A 14,670-nucleotide genomic window follows, 5' to 3' on the forward strand; every position below is an offset into this window, starting at 1 on the left:
GGAACAACGTTGTGGATGGCCTCAAAGGAAGGGGTAAAAGCATAAATTCCAAGAGCAACTCGTCTAGGAAACATTAAAAAAAAACAAAACAAAACAAAACAAAAACATAGAGTGCCATGTGTCAACCCCTGATTGCTTAATCCACAGATTTTTACTGCCCGTCCCTGATTTCTTCTCCACTATAAAATCCCTTATCCATCCCTCAGACCCTCACAATCTCTCGTGCACTTTTCTGTTACTCGAAATCATCAAACTATATTCAATCAAAAACAGTAACCTCAATTCCTTCAATTTTCAAATCACAGCAATCAATCTAGAGCAGCTCCTCCTCCGGCGATGGATGAAAGGGATTGGAGTGAGCTGATACCGGGTCTACCGGAAGAAATCGGGCTGGAGTGCCTGACCCGGATGCACTACTCGGGGCACCGGATGGCTTCCTGCGTGTGCAGACGGTGGCGGCACCTCTTCCAGAGCAAGGATTTCTACTACCACAGGAAGCAGACGGGGTTCACCCACAAAGCGGCGTGCTTGGTGCAGGCCCTCCCGGCGCAATCGGGGTCGAAACCGACGGGCCAAGCCAGGTACGGAATATCCCTATTCGACCCGGCGACGCAGGGGTGGGAGCGGGTGGAGGCGGTGCCCAAGTACCCGGAGGGCTTGCCCATGTTCTGCCAGCTGGCGAGCACGGAGGGGAAGCTGATCCTGATGGGCGGGTGGGACCCGTCGAGATGGGAGCCCGTGAGAGACGTGTTCGTTTACGAGTTCACAACTCGGAGGTGGACTCAGTGCGCCGACATGCCCTCGACTCGGTCGTTCTTCGCGATGGGGGCGGCGGAGGGGAAGGTGCTGGTGGCAGGGGGCCACGACGAGAGCAAGAACGCGTTGAGGTCGGCGTGGGCCTTCGATGTGAAGGAGGGGGTGTGGTCGGAGTTGAGCGGGATGAGCGAGGAGAGAGACGAGTGCGAGGGGGTGGTGATGGGGTCGGAGTTCTGGGTGGTGAGCGGGTACGGGACGGAGACGCAGGGGGTGTTCAAGAGCAGCGCGGAGGTGTATGATATGAGGACGGGGGAGTGGAGGCGGGCGGAGGGGGCGTGGCCGGTCAGCCGCTGCCCGAGGTCGTGTGTGGGGGTGGTGTCGGGGGGGAATTCGCTCATCTGCTGGGCGGAGGCGGAGGCGGAGACGGAGGCGCCGGTGCAGGTGGGGGTGGACCTTGGGGATTGGACGCTGGTGGCAGGGGCGGCCTATCAGGGGGCGCCGCACGGATTCTGTGTCAGGGAGAAAGGGCAAAAGGGTAAATTCACGAAGGTGAGTGTGTGCGATGACTATTCTGGGTATGTGCAATCTGGGTGCTGCGTTGAAGTTTAGAAAATGAATTACTTTAATCAAAGTCAGGTGTGGTGGTGACTTTGATCTGCGACTGCAAGCGATAGTGATTTTGAATTTTGAATGTGTATAGAAAATGAACACCCATCCTTTTACCCTATCACTGGGTTTGAGCTTTTCTCTACTCCTATGTAAAAACCTATCACTGTTTTTTTTTGGGTTTTAGCTTTTCTCTACTCCTATGTAAAAAAGGTTTGGCAGCTGCGGCATCTTCATTTATTAGCATGGACCCAGCTCTTGACTTTTTCACCTTTATTTTCATGCGTGTTAGCATTCAAATTCTCCGCTATTACTTGTCTTATTAATCTACATAGCCACTGCTTTTACGCATACAGTGTCATGTCATCAATATAGATTTGGAGTGATGCTTGATCAGAAAACCAATTCAAGAGAGCTGAAATAGTTAGCCAAAATGTACAAACAATTTCCACAGAATTCAAACTCAACTGTGTGTGAACGTGAATTATGTTAATTAATGTCAGTTATGGATCCCAAAAGCTAATTTTCTTCTTAATAGAAAAGGAGGGAACTGGAAGATCGCCTTGTGTTTCGAGAAATGGCTACCTTAGATATTTTCGTTGATGTAATAAGCAACCATACATTCTTAGCCTCTGCATCCTTTGCGGCAACAGCCAGTGGATCAAAGCCACCTTACCTTCTGTTCTACCCAACTTGACTTGCTCTTCAGTTGAAGCCACCATTGTAAGATGTAATGTTCAGTGCCACACATTCTGGTATGATCCAAATTCACAAGACAGAAAGAACTATTGTTACTTTTAATTTAACAAGCCCACCCTCCTCCAGTAGTCCACAATTGGTAAATCAAAATGCATCCATGCTTCGATCTTCTCATTTATATGGTCACCAACACTGGGAATAAGTGTTTGTATATTACTCCATGCCCAAAACAGAATGACGTTGGGAATACTACTTATTTATAGTAGTTGGTTACTTAGCGCCGGCCAACTATGACAGGGGGCATAAAATACAAACTTAGCTGCTGTCATTTTCTGTGGGCCGGCTGAGCATACGCAACACTCGACCCCCTTCCTGCATGACCGTCATTAATCTTCACTCAAATGTATTTCATTACTTTGGATGAAAAAACAAATCAAATTTTGGAATCTAAATATACAACTGGAACCCTCCTCTATAACGCTTTACAATCTTATCGAAAGAGCAACTATTACTATGACAAAATTGTACATGCTATGCATGGTATTATACAACAGAGGATGCATCGTTACCCAAATTTGAACTGTGAAGCACCCAAAGATGATCATACGGTGTTGGAAGTGGAAATGGGAGGAATTAGTTTAAGGCATAATGAACTCGCTCAAGCAGGCGAACAACCTGATTAACCATTACTGGAGTGGGAGGTTTATGGCTTAGGTTTGCAGGTAATGCCAAAACACCCTCTTGTTGCATACTTGTAAGCTCTAAGAATTGAGCCAGAATGTCCCCATCCAGTATCTTAGGTACCCCACCCTGTCCGTTTCATTCCCAAAATCAAAACAAACTGTTAGATCTCTCTCTCTCTACACACATACACACAGAGGACACATCCACAATGTAATCACTATGCCAGATTGATAAAAAAAACAGACACCACTCACAAATAAGTCATTAAATACTCACCCGACATTCGCGGCTGCGGAACTCATTGTGATCATTTCCCAAAATTGGAGTAGTAAGAGGGTCAATGACCAACCTAGCCTGAACGTCTTTTAATAGCTCGTATTCCTCCCTGCAAACACAGATTCCATGCATTCTTACACAACTTTTCAATGCTTAATCTAAGAGAAGCCAATTTGAAATAACAGAAAATTGATAATATCATTGGAACACCAACAAAATTAAGCTTCAGAATTTTAATTGATGGGAGCATTCACAACCTAGCAAACATAGCAGTATATATATAAGTCATAAACACAGAACTATCTGGCAGGACTTATTTACATAAGGCGTGTTATCTCTAGTTCAATCACAAAGGACTAAATAGAAGAAACAGGACAGGTGTACCTTGTCATAGGAATGAAGATTATTATGCTTCCCAACAGTGTCGATGCCATGACACAGTTTCTTAATAAATTATTGTTAGTACTAACAGCATCACAGTCCCTTAGCACATCATCTGCTGGAAGTTTGTATGAGAATGATCCCTGGAAGACGTGCAAACAAATCAAGCCATTTAAGGAAACTGCTTAAAAAGGCATCCTTGTTAGGAAATTACCTTCCTCATGCTCATGGCAATTTCACCCATATAATACGAACAACTTAGAGTCAAGTTCCGTTCTGGACTAACATTGTCTGTAACACAAGTTGAGTAATCATATTAATGATTATTGCAGGTTAGTAATGAGTTCTTAACAAATGGCTTCATAGTCCAGGTAAACTCACCTTCTAAATGATTTGCAGACGATAAGACAACAACACTCCCCTTCCGGTCTGAAACAAAGGCAGTATCATCATCCATTAGGACACAATCAGCAACCAGTCTCTGGACAGGATCACAATATATTTGCTCCAATTTTCTGGAATCCTGGACATTAAGTGACAGTGTCTCAATCTTACACCAATGTTATTAACACATCATTAACCTAGTAATAGATTTTTTTCCTTATTTATTGTTCTTTTAATTATTAAATGAATTCATCCCACATCCTGTTTCGCACACAGCCATTCACAAGGATAAAGTAAGACAAATAAGGAACTATAGTAAACCCTAAAGCCATCCACTGACCTCATGGTATGAATAGAAAAGAACACCATCTCGGCAATCACCAACAGCTATCCTGGTGAAATGTGCAGTCAGAGTCATTATCATAAAACGTGTTCTTCCAACTGCCAGCCTTCTCACCCTTTGAGAGTTATCATTCGGAAAACCACACACATAAAACTGAAAAAAATAATCTCTTTAGAAACTCCACAACAATAATCTTCAAAGCAAGCAGTGGCTGTGAGCAGGTGATATTTCACGACTTACAGAATTACCAGCGGAAGCCAAGAAGTAGCAGTCAAGGTAAGGGCAGACAGCGGTAACCAACCCTGGCCAGACAGCTGAATAGGCCAAGCGCAAGTGCCAGGATTCAGTTTCTTCAAGTTTGACACCATCAGAACTATTATCATCTGGACTGCTGCAGATACTACTGCACGAAAGCTGTTCTGCAGCATGACTACCAATAGGTGAACTTCTCTGGGTCATAGAACCAGTGTCTGAATTTTGCAAGTGTTCAAGGCAAAGAACCACCAAGCGGCCTTTTGTACTGTAAGATTCACAACATACAATTTTTAAATGAATACAAATAATAAATTTTGACCCAAAATCAGACAAATTAGTAAACTTTTAAATACAAGGATCAAGCCCATTGCAACTCTAAAACTATTATTTTATTAAAGGCAGCTTTCTACAAATACTAACCTCTCAGCTTCACCACTTGGCATAATAGCTGGTCCAGCAGATGAGCTAGTTCCAATCACCAACACGTTCTCATTCCCAACCTTTACAAACTCCATGCATTTCCCTGTCTCCCCAGGTTCAAATTTGAAAGATGCCAAAACTGAGCCACTCAAAGAATCCACACAACAAACATCCGAGGAGCATGAATCATTATCCAACTCTGTCCTCATGACAAGCAACAGGCTGCTTTCGTTGTGATATAAAACTTTCCTTGGGGTGCCGCCAAGATGAAATTTCTGCACATTAAGCCTCTTACTCGGCACCATTTCCACCTATATAAATTAGAGGGAAAAAAATGTTATGACTAGTGCTCTTTGCATGAAAGTTATTTCACCTTAATCATACGAGTAACAAGATAAAAGACCCAAAAGCTAATATGCGGCTCTAATTTTGTCAACAAAGAAATGATGGTAGGTAACATACGTGTATAACACAGTCGGTGTAGAACACTAATTTGGCTTAATCATGATTGCCTCTACTTATGTAGTGCTCCAATATATGATATATGAAAATATTATGGACAAGGATAAAAGTATGAAGGGATTTAATATGGATCAACAAATGTAAGAACCAACAACTTACCAAGTGGAGACTATTTTCCGCAACAAACAAGATTCCACTGGGGCATTCAGTCGAACATACAGGAGTGACATGAGTAGAAGGTTGAAATGATATGGATGTATAAGATAGGCTGTGTCTTGCAGTCTGCAATAGCCAAGGCCTATCACTGAGAGCAATCATATCAGCATCAATGGAATCACTTAATGAAACCAAGAAAACAGGTGTGATACCAATACGGCGTACAGCAATCAGCTGAAGATCAACAGGTAAGTCTCCTTCAGTACTATAGGATGTACTGGACATAGACATTGGTACTTCATTCTTAGAAGAGACCGAGTTTGATGAGACCTGGAAGTTAATTGTAGAGGTACCAACAAAATTCTGCTGAGCAGGTGGCCTAATTGGAAAGGGTGTTGAGGTACTAGGCCACTCAAACCTAAGTAGCATTCCGTTCCTTAATCCCGAAAGAACATACGGGCGGTCAACCATAACAAGCCTCACATCTTGTGGAACACACCCACTAACAGAAGTCCCCATAGTGTTTGTTAGTGATATGGTCCCTGTGGCAAGAACTTGTAGCCCCTTCGCATGTGTAAAGGACACAACTTCTACTGAAGGCTTATGAGTACCAATAACAAATATATTATCAACATGATCTCCAGACGGAGAGGTTGTCACAAGATTATTGACTGAAAAATCCATCAAAACTTTATTCAGATCAGGGTGCTTCTGAGGTATTGAAATACAAGATAACTCATTCTGCAAGTTTACACATTGCATTTGATAAATATTGTAATGATATGCCGACAAAGCTCTAATACCAAGGATGAATAAGAAGGATGGACTGGATGTCGCTACAACTATTATGCTCTGCCCAACAGCTCCGAGACTTATAGTCATATTTTCAGGGAACCATGATGTGCATACTGGAGATGACAAAGGAATACCATCAGGAGGCACTGCTGCTCCAACGGGCAAACACAGTCTAACTCCAGATTGGTAAATTTGAACTAATACACCATCAGCCACAACACCACAAGCCAAAGTACAAACATCAGGCCTAAAACCTACCGAGTCAGTTACATCAGAAAAGCTGACACCAACTGAAAGAACTCTGGTCTCTTCCACAAATGACAGTACTAGAAAAGAATGATAAGGATCCGAAACTTTCAAATTAACAGTCCATGTACCAGTTACGCCTTGATAAATTGGAGCAGTTTTCAGTAATTTCTCCACACTGATACCACTCCGAATGATCCTTAAGGATCCCTCAGATGCTATCCCAGAGCAGGCAAACATTTGATCATGTTTTTCATCAGGATAATCAACAATACACATGTCCAAGATTGGTGCGATGTTTTGAACTGAACCTCTGTACTGTAGAAATCCCTCTTCAAATTTTAAGATCATCCCATCAGCCATATCAACAATAGCTGCCAGAAATCCACCATCAAGCCATAACAGAGCATTGCATGGTAGACCTTTATAAAGACAATCAGATAAACTTACTCTGGGGCCATCCGACTCAAAAAGGACTTCAATTGCATAGAGATCCCCAGAGTCAGCACTAAATAATATTCTAGGAGCATTAGTTATAATAGGTTCCCAACTCCATGAGCAAACATAATTAGAACCAGGTAGTACATTACTATAGTCATCGATATTCATTGGATCATCACTTTTATTTATGTCACCGAGCTCCAGTAAAGCAGAGGCAGCGACACTATAAATACCTTCTTCATCCATAATATCTGGTATTCTAATAATGTTTTTGAATTTCGTTTCCTCCACCGGTGTGAAATTTAAGCTTGTCCTGTAGACACAAGAAGGGCTCTGAACATTCCTGAAATCCATTAGGACAATATCACCGGCCCTAAAGAGGAAGGCAAACCCATGAGATTGAGGGACTTCAACAATATGATATGCTAATGGTCCAGCTTCTGCAAATTGATATACCACATGTATAGCTTGTTCCGCAATGTCCCATTCTAGCAACATAAGCTCATTCCGATAAAAAGATCCGCGCCTGTAGATCCCGAAGTAGAGCTTTTTAACAATGGGAATAAATTCTTAATATTATAGTAATTGCTAAATACAATAGAAGCAAAGATCAAGATAGTTGAAGGGGACTTTATGAGTAAAAGGTAAAGTAGCCATTGTTCTCCGTGAACAGGCAGATAGCAACCTATTAAGAAGTATGGCCAGCAAAGGATTCTGTTCTTGTCCAGTTTGATTGTAATCTCGCGAGATGAAGCACATGCTCCATATAGTACCAGAAATATTAGTAAAACCCTTTGCAGATTCCAAGTGTCCATCTTTTCCAGGAGGAACAAAGATTTTCTGAAATGAAAGAACAGTTTCGGCATCCAGTTAACTAGTAAAACTGCAACAGGAACCAGAGAAGGGTGAAATCACATAAACCTTTGGAATACTGTACCAGCATAGACTAACCTTCTCAATGATATCACCACTTTCAGACATTGAGACCGAAAAAATAGCCAACTGATCCTCATATGCACTAACAGCAACATAACAACCACTGTAGAGAGCAAAGCAATTAGCTACCTACATGAATAGCCATTCTACAAGCTCTGAGAGGTAGCCACATGACTGTCTACTGATGCACGGGAAGTCTAGAAAGCACAAGCTTAAAACAGGAAGCAACTAACCTGGAATCAACCGCCAGCATCCTTCCAACTTGATGCCTTGAATTTCCAGGATCAGAAAGTTGAACATGGCTTAAAGGGAAAAACCTATACCCAGAAAAGGGGGAAAACATAAGGTTTTGAGCTCCAAGCTAGCAAAACTAAAGTCAGTGAGATATAAAGTTACATATTGCAGAAAAGGAACCTGTGCATTTCATTGCAAAAGGTCAGAAACGAAAGCTTTCCAGAATCAGAAACCACAAGTAAAATGTCCTTCCCCAGTATCTAGATTTTTTTTTTTTTGTTTCTCATTAGTGTATAGAAAATAATCAAGCAGGTGACATTCAATTCAATAGGAACGCCAAACTTGATCTTGCACAACTAATGAGCAACACAAACCTTAGGATTCTGCACATGAAACTTGTTGTTCCAGGGAAGGACTGCTAAATCTTTTATAGTGCCGAACACAGGTTGTTCAGAAATAGATTGAACAATCCCACCTTGATCAATTATCACCAGTTCTATTGATGATTCCTGGAACAAGCATCTAAGATATTTGTATATGTTGTATAAATTACAAACTATTCGTGTCTAAAAGACATACACACGAAGGCAAAAATACACTAGGAATGGACCATGAAGCTATCTAGTTGAGCTTATACAAAGCAATTTTACGGTATTAGAGGCGGAATCGCAAGGAATGGAGCAGCTTTGAAATAATGAAAATCTAGATACTACGAAAAGATAAAATTTGAGTATTTTAATGATATAATTTAAAAAAAAACTGATATTCAGCAAGAAAAAAAGGAGGTGAGATGGTGCGGCAATCGGTCCTATGTGATCGATGGTAGATGCCCTAAATCATACCTTTCCGAAGACGACGTCGTAGGAAGATGAGGAGCGGAAGTGGCCGGAGACAGCTTGAAGAACAACGCTGCCTCTGAGGACAGTTTTGGCCAAGTAAAATGCATCGGAAGGTGATCGGAGGGTAGATGCATTTGACGACGACGATGCAGATTGTTCTTCTGAAACCGCCATAGATTAGGGTTTTAGAATATAACAGAAGAAGGGAAGAAATCCAATCACTTGAGTGGAAAAGCTGTGGATTTGAGACGGGGGTATCGAAGCTTTGATTGCGCAGTCATGTGCTGCTGCAGTTGCCTGTTGCTGCTCCTACTCCATTCCGCTTATTCTATTTCAATCATGCCAGACCGATCTCTCACGCACCCCTTTCAAATGACAACATTGCCCCAACTCATGACTCCCCTCAAGTATTATTTGCATATTAAATTCACTGAACTTTGCCGATTGCTAATGATTTCACACAATTTATCAAATTAAGGTTAAACTGCTGGATTTGAGAGATTGGTTAAATATACATGTTTTTTTTTTTGCAACATCTATTTTCCCAGTAAGAGGCGCACTGCCCGAAAGTAGGCGGCGCTGCGTCCATTGCCGGGAAGGGAGGGGAGCAATGGGTGAGGCCGGCTGAGCGGGTCTGAGCGCATCGCCGGTGGAGGTGGGTGAGTGAGCAACTTTTTTTTATTTCAAATTCAAAACTCTATAAATACAACGTAAGTTTAATTTTATTTTATTTTATTTCATTTCATTTCATTTCATTTCTTAATCTATCTTCACTTGCAAAAATATGGATTCGAACGGGGCGCTTTCCCTTGCAATCAGAATGAGCAACAATAGAGGGATGAGTTTGTCGTTCAAAGGTCTGGGATCCAACGACACGAGGGTGGGGACTGAGAAATCTAACCGGATACTACCCCCTTATCCGTTGACAGGGTCGAACGACAATCCTTTCCAACTATCGGCGATGAATACTAACGACTATGAGGTAACCGATACGGAGCCGATAACAAGCCTGGGATGAGCAAGGGAAATAACCAGCGTATGCATATTGACTAAAGAGGTACAAAACGAAGGAATCGTTACATTTGGCTCTCATCTACGTTGACATGTCGGAAGACCTCATCCTCGACAGTAACCAAAAGTTCATGATGTTTTTTTGGACTGGATTATCGAGAAGTACAATATGAGCCGGCTGAAAGGAACACCCACGTGATTACGATGTGCTATGGAAGCATTGGTCTCGGGTGCAAAAGAACGTGACCCACTTTGCTAGGATTATGGTCAATATCTAGGAGACATGGCATACTGACCATAGTTTTGTTATTTTTATTGAAGGATCTCTTCTTCGGAGGAGAAAAGGATTTTCAAGTTCCATGAATTTTGAGCACTCCCCTAGAGGAGCCCCAAATTCAATGGTAAGCCAGATGCTGAATTTGGCGCGTAGAAGAACCAAAGTCTCAGTCGATGCAAGCACTCCATGAGCGAAAGAGGTGCAACCATCGACCTGAAAACTAGGGCTGGCAATTTTCGACACGACACGATAATCTGACACGAATCCGCACGAAATTATTGGGTTGGGGTCAAGTCTTATTGGATCCGTGTCCTTATCGGGTTGACCCATTAAGAACCCGATAATTTCAGGTTGGGTTCGGGTCGGATGCGGGTCGGATACGGGTAACCCATTAAGAAATAATATTATTATTTTTATTATTATTTAAAAATATATATATTACTTTAATTTTTTAATTTCTTATAAATTAGGTTTAAATAGTATAAAACGAATTTTAATTGTGTAAATTAGGTTAAAAATTAAGGTTTAATCGTGTAATATTAGGTTTTAATCGTGTAATATCAGGTTCGGGTTGTTATCGTGTCGTGTCAACCCATATTATATCGTGTCGATAACGGGTTCGTGTCGGGTGCGGGTCGTGTTCGGATTTGAAGGTAGCAGGTCGGGTTCGTGTTCGGATTTACAGTTTCCTTAACAGGTCGGGTTCAGGTTAGGCCTTATTGGGTTGGGTCATTATCAGGTTGACCCGATAACGACCCAATCCGCACGATTTGCCAGCCCTACTGAAAACGAATGGATACAATACCCGCCAACTACGCCCGTCTCCCAGCACCCAAAGTCGTTCCATGGGGGCTAGAACGACGAATGGGAGGGGTTTGGTGGGTCCGAGCACTGAACCGCCCCCACCTGGACCCGCCTCGACTCTATATAGGGTTGCTTTTGCAATAAGAGCATTTAAACAAACTCTCAAGTTCCGACAATTGGACGGGTTGATCGAGACACATACGTCGTCGATTCCCAATTGGCCCTGGGATATATAACTCATGATTAATGAACTCCATGTCGACCTAAAGTCGAAGAAAGTCGACAGGATGCAGTTTAAATTTTTTAAATTTTGTAGGACTTGTAATTTTCAATTTTTTTACTTGGTGCTTTAATGATTTTTTTAATGAAGCAAATTAGTAGTAGTAATTTATTGTGTTATGTAGTAGGGGTGTTTCCTATGAACCTTAATAAGAAATCGAGTTGCCAATTGCTAATTGATAAATCATCTTTATGATCTTATTTAGTATTGTGTATTGACCTTAACTTCATTATAGTAGTACATCTCTATTTCCTTAAAAATATTTCAATTGATTATTTTAATACATATGCAAAAATGAATTTATTTCATTAATCATAGTGCATCAACTGTTTTTTATTGCTGGATGAGATTAACGATTAGGAAAATAAACGCCGGGTAGCATGAAATCAATTGTAATAAAACAAACACACATTGTACTCCATATAAATAGTACGAGCCTACAAATCAACCGTTGACGAACACAGACGGTTAGAAGCAACAGCAATCCATCAGCTCCGAGAGAAGACGCATACGAGCCAGAAATTTATTTTTATCTCAGGTGAAACAATTTCTGCTCAAAATTCTGTGACGTTTTAAAATGCTTTCCGCTTTTTTTAATTTTGTGCCGTCACTCTGAGATCGTCAAATGCATTACCGGTTTAATGATTTCATTTCTCCGTAATTCGATAAAAATTGGCCTTTTCTTCGTCGGATCTTCCTGCTATTTTGTTCTCTGTTTTTCTTTGATAGAATTGACTAAGGAGAGATTGATGCGATTAGATGGATATATGCAAATGCAGTTTGATTTTCTTTTGTTATTTTCTTTATTGTAACGGTGTACAAATTATGTTGGGCGTTGGTTCATCACTCTGATCTAGCTAGGTTTATTTGTGATTTACAATCTAGTCAACGTTTTTTTGGTTTTATTTTTATTTTTGTGATTTGAAAGAATGCAAGTCTATATGATAATTCGTATCATTTGTTGTATGTTTGACATCCATTACATCGTATCTTAAACCATCTAATGTTTACTCTTCTTTATAGTGATAGGAAGATAGCACAAAAGGTTGATTCGCTTGAAAAAACTATTTTTTGTTACAAATAAGAGATCATGTTTGGCTAGGATTAATTTATTGAGGAGAAGGAATAGCGATCTAGTGCTGCATTTTTCAGTAGCTGGAGGATTAATTTATTGATTTTGCATTGGCAGTATCTGATTTGATTTTACAGTTGTCTTCTTAGACATGGATCCACCTACTAAAGGTATCGTGCTTAAACCCGAGAAACTCGAAGAAGAAAAGGAGGGTGGGCCTTTGCTTCATTGTGATTTTTGTGATGCTGACGTAGTTGATAAAATAGCTCAATCATTTCTTCCTGGTTTGGCTTCGGCATGCATTGACAACACTACTGGTGGTCTCTTTAAGACCCTTGCTACTGTGGCTGTTGACATCAGAAAGGAAATGATTGATTACCTTATCCAAAGAAGTGAAAATTTTGTAGCTGAGTCAGTTGTCCTAGAAGGTGGTGGGGATGTGGCAGTATCTGCAGACCCTTATGATATTATATCTGATTTTGTTGATGATTTTGTCCATTCAAAAAGAAATTTCTTCAGTCGAGTTTCAGGATGGCTACTTAGTGAGAAAAGAGAAGACTGGATAGACGATCTTGTGCAGGAGATGGAGATAAATGGTTTTTGGTTGCTAAACCGGAGGAGCACAGTTGCACAAACGCTCTTGAAAAATCTTGATTTCAGAAATACATATCATTGCAACATGAACTTCAATTCTCCGGAAGATTTAGAAAAGCACAAGTTGAACTGCGATTTTAGGACATTGTCCTGTGGAAATGAGGGGTGTGATTCTTCCTTTAGTGCGGCTCAGATGGACCATCATGATTCTACCTGTCCTTTTAAAATGCTTCCATGCGAGCAGAAGTGCCCAGATATCATAATGAGACGTGAGATGGACAGACATTGCATCACTACATGTCCAATGAAGCTTGTCAAATGCCCTTTTCACTCAGTAGGGTGTCAATCCACTGTTCCTCAACGCACAATCGAGCAGCACAGGTCTGATAATCTCCCCACCCACTTGCTCTATATCCTCCAGGTTTCTCACAAGGAAGCATCACCAGAAGCTCTGAAGCAAAGGGTACAAGAACTGGAAAAGGTAAGCTATAAAAACTGGTTGGCATCTGCTAGTGTATAACTGCTATATGCAACTTACAAAAAAATTGGAGATGTGAAGAGGGTCTAGTGTGTTTTGTAAAAGCTAATGGGCCCTTTAATAAGTTTTAGTAAACTGATGCTGAATGGAATAAACATATCAGTCTAGTTGAAATACTATAAACATACTATGTAATACTGAATACTATAAATTTAGCATGTTTTGGTAGTTGCTTTGGATGTCTGCAACCTCTTTGGCTACTCAAGAAAATTATATGGTCGTAATATCTTCCTAAGATTTTCAAAAGTAGATGTGTTTTGTTATACTTGAGAAAACAAAATAGTTCAAGCAAAAACGAGTATTGATTTCTTTCTAACCTGTTTTTATTCTCATGAACAGTTAGCATCTCCTGGACGATTAGCATCAGCTCGTGATGCTAGATCTTTGACGCATGTGGTCAAGGATCTTGAAGCAAAGCTTGGGCCTATAAAGGTAAAGACAATTAAAGGAAGTGATGAAGAGGTTAAAGATTTGATTGATCTACAGGAGGAGAAGATAGATACAGAGGCTAAGATGAACGTGGCCGCTAAACCAGTGAAGTTTGATGAGGTTCCTGCTGTAAAGGAAGCAACTGCTAACTCACACTCGGAAGGCAGTGATCATGGAAAGAAAGAATTAATGGAATCATTTGGTGATGCCTCACAGAGAAACGAGGATCAGGTGATAGCATCAGATTCTGTGCCAGATATGAATAAAGATTCATCATCTCAGAGCGACCATTCATCCAAAGAAGTGGCCAATCCCATTAAAGAAGTGGCTTCCACACCAGCCATCCAACATGACTTATCCCCAAATGAATGAATCAACCATTGTCAACAATGACTCACCTCGTGGGGAAGTAGATGTAATATATAGATAAAATACACACAACATTAATTGAGATCGTATAAGTTAAGGCATCAGGACACACAGAAGAGTTGCAGATGAGTTCAGTTTTGTCACTGTTCCATTTTTTCCCACCTCTTGATCATATTTATATAAACTCGTTTCGTTCATTCCTTTGCCATCTATAAAATTCATCAGCTGAAAATATAAGTATCCTACAAGCCATTGGTTTGTTTGCCGATACAGAGTCTATATTGGCATACAAACCAATGGCTTTCCCGTGAAATATAATTTGAGTGCAGACTATGCAGTGAAGTTTATTTAATAATTGGATTGTTGTATCAACATCTAGTTTT

At 40.9% G+C, this 14,670-nt stretch overlaps 3 protein-coding genes across 5 annotated transcripts; 2 read left to right on the forward strand and 1 right to left on the reverse strand.

Moving 5' to 3' along the window:
* Nucleotides 1-200: 200 nt before the first annotated feature.
* LOC121794358 (F-box/kelch-repeat protein At2g44130-like) lies at nt 201-1,672 on the forward strand. Its single transcript, XM_042192486.1, has one exon. The coding sequence runs from the start codon at nt 337-339 to the stop codon at nt 1,363-1,365; it is 1,029 nt and encodes a 342-aa protein (XP_042048420.1). The 5' UTR covers nt 201-336; the 3' UTR covers nt 1,366-1,672.
* Nucleotides 1,673-2,453: 781 nt separating this feature from the next.
* LOC121794357 (DNA damage-binding protein 1-like) lies at nt 2,454-9,567 on the reverse strand. Its single transcript, XM_042192485.1, has 15 exons — nt 8,917-9,567; nt 8,449-8,583; nt 8,255-8,334; nt 8,074-8,157; nt 7,856-7,943; nt 7,590-7,744; nt 5,426-7,430; nt 4,805-5,115; nt 4,370-4,649; nt 4,127-4,282; nt 3,784-3,925; nt 3,617-3,693; nt 3,406-3,545; nt 3,022-3,130; nt 2,454-2,871 (listed from the first exon to the last, which is right to left on the reverse strand). Exons 1-15 carry the CDS (start codon nt 9,085-9,087, stop codon nt 2,695-2,697), a joined length of 4,110 nt encoding a protein of 1,369 aa, XP_042048419.1. The 5' UTR covers nt 9,088-9,567; the 3' UTR covers nt 2,454-2,694.
* Nucleotides 9,568-11,692: 2,125 nt separating this feature from the next.
* On the forward strand, nt 11,693-14,484 carry LOC121794361. Of its 3 annotated transcripts, none has more exons than XM_042192490.1 (3): nt 11,693-11,823; nt 12,495-13,432; nt 13,829-14,484. In XM_042192490.1, the coding sequence occupies exons 2-3, from the start codon at nt 12,509-12,511 to the stop codon at nt 14,288-14,290; spliced, it is 1,386 nt and encodes a 461-aa protein (XP_042048424.1). In that variant the 5' UTR covers nt 11,693-11,823; nt 12,495-12,508; the 3' UTR covers nt 14,291-14,484. The 3 variants fall into 3 exon arrangements, with proteins under 3 accessions (XP_042048424.1, XP_042048425.1, XP_042048423.1); XM_042192491.1 differs by having other exon boundaries at nt 11,704-11,823; nt 12,507-13,432; XM_042192489.1 differs by having other exon boundaries at nt 11,715-11,823; nt 12,475-13,432.
* The last annotated feature ends 186 nt before the right edge of the window (nt 14,485-14,670 follow it).

The sequence above is a fragment of the Salvia splendens genome, chromosome 3 (genome assembly GCF_004379255.2).
Source record: "Salvia splendens isolate huo1 chromosome 3, SspV2, whole genome shotgun sequence".
NCBI classification, from domain to species: domain Eukaryota; kingdom Viridiplantae; phylum Streptophyta; class Magnoliopsida; order Lamiales; family Lamiaceae; genus Salvia; species Salvia splendens.